General features: G+C 39.4%; 1 protein-coding gene across 1 annotated transcript in view; it reads left to right on the top strand.

The window, feature by feature from the left end:
* Window positions 1–1,705: 1,705 nt before the first annotated feature.
* The window catches only part of LOC102201753 (uncharacterized), a gene marked incomplete at its 5' end in the record, with an annotated part of 3,667 nt that continues 2,144 nt past the window's right edge, over window positions 1,706–3,228 (top strand). Inside the window, 2 exons of the mRNA XM_005744903.2 lie at window positions 1,706–1,724; window positions 1,894–1,957. Coding sequence (XP_005744960.2) covers window positions 1,706–1,724; window positions 1,894–1,957 — 83 coding nt within the window. The remainder of the gene's footprint in view (window positions 1,725–1,893; window positions 1,958–3,228) is intronic.

The following is a 3,228-nucleotide window of genomic DNA, read 5'->3' as shown; positions in this document are numbered from 1 at the left end:
CAGTGGAAACTTCTGGCAGGCATGGTAAGAGGATGTAATCACTTTACTGTAAATGGGGTTTATTTAAATGGTAAATGGTCTGCATCTGTATAGCGTTTGTTTGTATAACATGGTTTATCAGTGCAGCTCCGGCCATGTTGATTAACTGCGCTAACTGCATCCTATTTGCATGAAGAGCCTCTGCAGGATGACTGTTTCACGCTCACAGAGCCACAGAGGGACGACTTCCACCACGGTCAGCCGGTTGCAGCCAAAACACGTGCCATCCTCAGAACAATCACTTTAACTAGTCCTCCAACCTCAGCTTTGGGTGGTGCAGGATTACTGCTGTCAGGTCTTCTCCTCTGGTTTGTGCAGTCACCTCACAGCAGGGATGCTTCAAACCCTCACAGGGCCTTTCTGTGGGGACTCTGCATGTTAGCTTAAGTGTGAGCTAAATAAAAAGCTTTTAGTTGTGAGATACACAAAAGTGTTACACAACAAGTGTTTAACTTTGTCATCGTGCAGCAGAAGTCTACCCCTTATCTCAGCCGAACAATGAGGAAGCTCAACTGACCACAGTCTGTTTCTTCTAAAGGTTTGTCATTCAGATAACGCCAAAAAAGCCCTCTGTGTGTTTTTGTGTGCTAATAATGGGTTAATAATGGGTAATAACATATTTTTGGGTGAAGAAACCATCCTTATGTACTGATGTTTGTGCCCTTTTGGAACAAACTATTTAAAGTTTTGTGTATCACAAAGTATTAATTAATTAAATTAATATTAAAGTAAAAGGAGAATATATTTAGAAAAAGAACTGTGTTAATCATCCCACTGTGTGTCAGAAAGTCCAGAGAACTATGTTGGCTATAACTCTGCATGATGTGACCGGATGCAGCAGGACACCCATGTGTAAAAAACAAAAGTCGCCTCAAGGCGCTTTATATTGTACAGTACTCATGTATATTGTGTCACTCATCTGTTCAAGCTCCAGATGTTAATGAAGCTATTATCACTGTACTTCAGCATCTTAGCAAGTCCCCAAAACAGGAATTTAACATACTACTGCTACTAGTACTAATACCATTACTACTAATACTAATACTATTAATATTACTGCTCCTTTGATCATTTGGTAACTACTGTAACTATTCCAGGTCACAGATGAGGTGTTGCCCTGAAAGGAGGAATTTATGTAAGTATCTCAGGGTCTTGTTCAGGTTGATTGATGGATCAGGGTCTGCAGTGACACAGACCTTGTAGGTAAAGCTGTTGATTTACTGATCACTCTAAGTCACGAGCTCTGTGTAGTGACCGAACGAATGAGATCACTGATACAAGCAGTAGAAATGAGCTTTCTCCAAATAATGGCTGGCACCATTTGAGCTGATCTATGATCTGTGGAAGCTTGTAAAAAGCTGGCGCACTCACAGAGTTCGTCATATTTGCTGACTGTGTCCACACATGGAGCGTTTTAGAGAACATGTGTGATGACACCTGATAAGATCTTTGTGCTGTTTTTTGTTTCTGTCTTCCTCATTTTCAGGTTGCCATGCCCCTTTGCTCATATAAAAACCTCAACTACTGCAGATCAAACCACTCCTTACAGCTGAGTGAAGATCACAGACCTTCCAACTGTGCAGGTATGTGAAGCACTTGGGTCACAGTTTGGTCTGAGTTCACTTTCCTACATTTCATTGGTTTCTTTCTTCTGTTGCAGTTTTAGGACAAACAAAGCAGTGAAGGTGAGAAAGTTTGAGATTTACTACTTGAATTTGGATTTAGCTGCCTTAAATTCATCTCTGGTTAGTTGTTTATTGGCGTTCACTGATTTAAAGTGGATCATAAACATGTTGTTTTCAACGGTGCAGATGAAGTTGATGCCCTGCTTCATGCTTTATGTCCTGCTGGCAGCTGGAACCAGTCTGGCTGTGGATGTGAACTGGCTGACTGAAGTTGTCAAAGCCATCAGGAAAGAGTGAGTGAAATTTATTATGTCATTAACCATGGCAGGAAAACCACTGTCTCCTTAGCTTCCATGTTTTGGTTTAATGTGCTGGTTATTGCATTCGTTCAGCCCGGTCTCACAGTAAAATGTAAAATTTTCCACGTCTGCACCATGATTGTTTTGAAAGATTTATATGGAGGCACACAAACCTGGAAACTGATGGATTTCCACCCAGAGCAGTTTGGTCTTTGTCAGTGAGTCTGCATAAAAGTATGGCTCCCACAAGAGAAAAGACACAGCTTAATTCACCAGCAGGTTTACCCAGACTTAATACCGTCTGTGGCAGAAACTAGTTTTTCAAAACTCTGCTGATTCAGTCCTGGTCATTTATAATCTTAATGTGTTCTTGCTGATATATTCTGGAGCTTGAATTCTCTATTTTTTGAATGCCAGACTATTGCCACAATTCTACTTTCTGCGCTTGTGTGCTTTAGCTCCTATCTGTTTAATAAATAATCCATAAACCTGCAAGAACTACAGATGAAAATTGGTCTATATCACATCTGGCCCTTTGTAGTCTCACAGTAGTTTTTGAAATAGTCACCACCTCTGATCTAATTCACAGTTTTTTCATGTTTGAGAACACATATGCTGTCATACATGCTGAGTGCTGTGTTTGAGTCAAAACATACTTCATAAATTAAAAAAAACCATTAGGTCACTTTTAGAAAAAAGTAACTGGGTTAAAACACAAAGTCTCACATGTCCGAACAAAAACAAATATGGTCTTTAAATTAAGTAAATACAACCTGAGATGGACAACAACATAATACATTTTGGTGTGTCATGTTAGTCATTATTTAACAAAATGCCAAAATGCAGAACCAGAGTGTGTGAAAAACTGAGTCCAGCCCCTGGTTGTTTCTGTCATTTAGTTTTTCAGACTGTCTCTGCATGTTGGCTTAGCTACTGTTCAATGGTAGTGACTGTGTAAAATGTCATGTATTGATTATCTGAGGCTATATTTGAATAAGACCTGCTGAGGACCAGATGACTTCATCTACATCCCGATATGTAAAACCTTTCACAGGCAGTGTTGGGAAGGTTACTTTTAAAATGTATTCCATAACAGATTACAGAATACATGCCCCAAAATGTTTTCTGTAACATATTCCGTTACGTTACTCAATGACAGTAACGTATTCTGAATACTTTGGATTACTTAATATATTATCATGCTTTTTACAACAACGTGAATGTACTATTGCTGTGTGATTTATTACTATTACTGAAGGTCCGCG

Source organism: Pundamilia nyererei, unplaced genomic scaffold, assembly GCF_000239375.1.
Source record: "Pundamilia nyererei isolate P.nyererei 1_Seehausen unplaced genomic scaffold, PunNye1.0 scaffold00150, whole genome shotgun sequence".
NCBI classification, from domain to species: domain Eukaryota; kingdom Metazoa; phylum Chordata; class Actinopteri; order Cichliformes; family Cichlidae; genus Pundamilia; species Pundamilia nyererei.
Note: the sequence above shows the minus strand (reverse complement) of the source record. Positions and strands in the feature narration are given on the sequence as shown.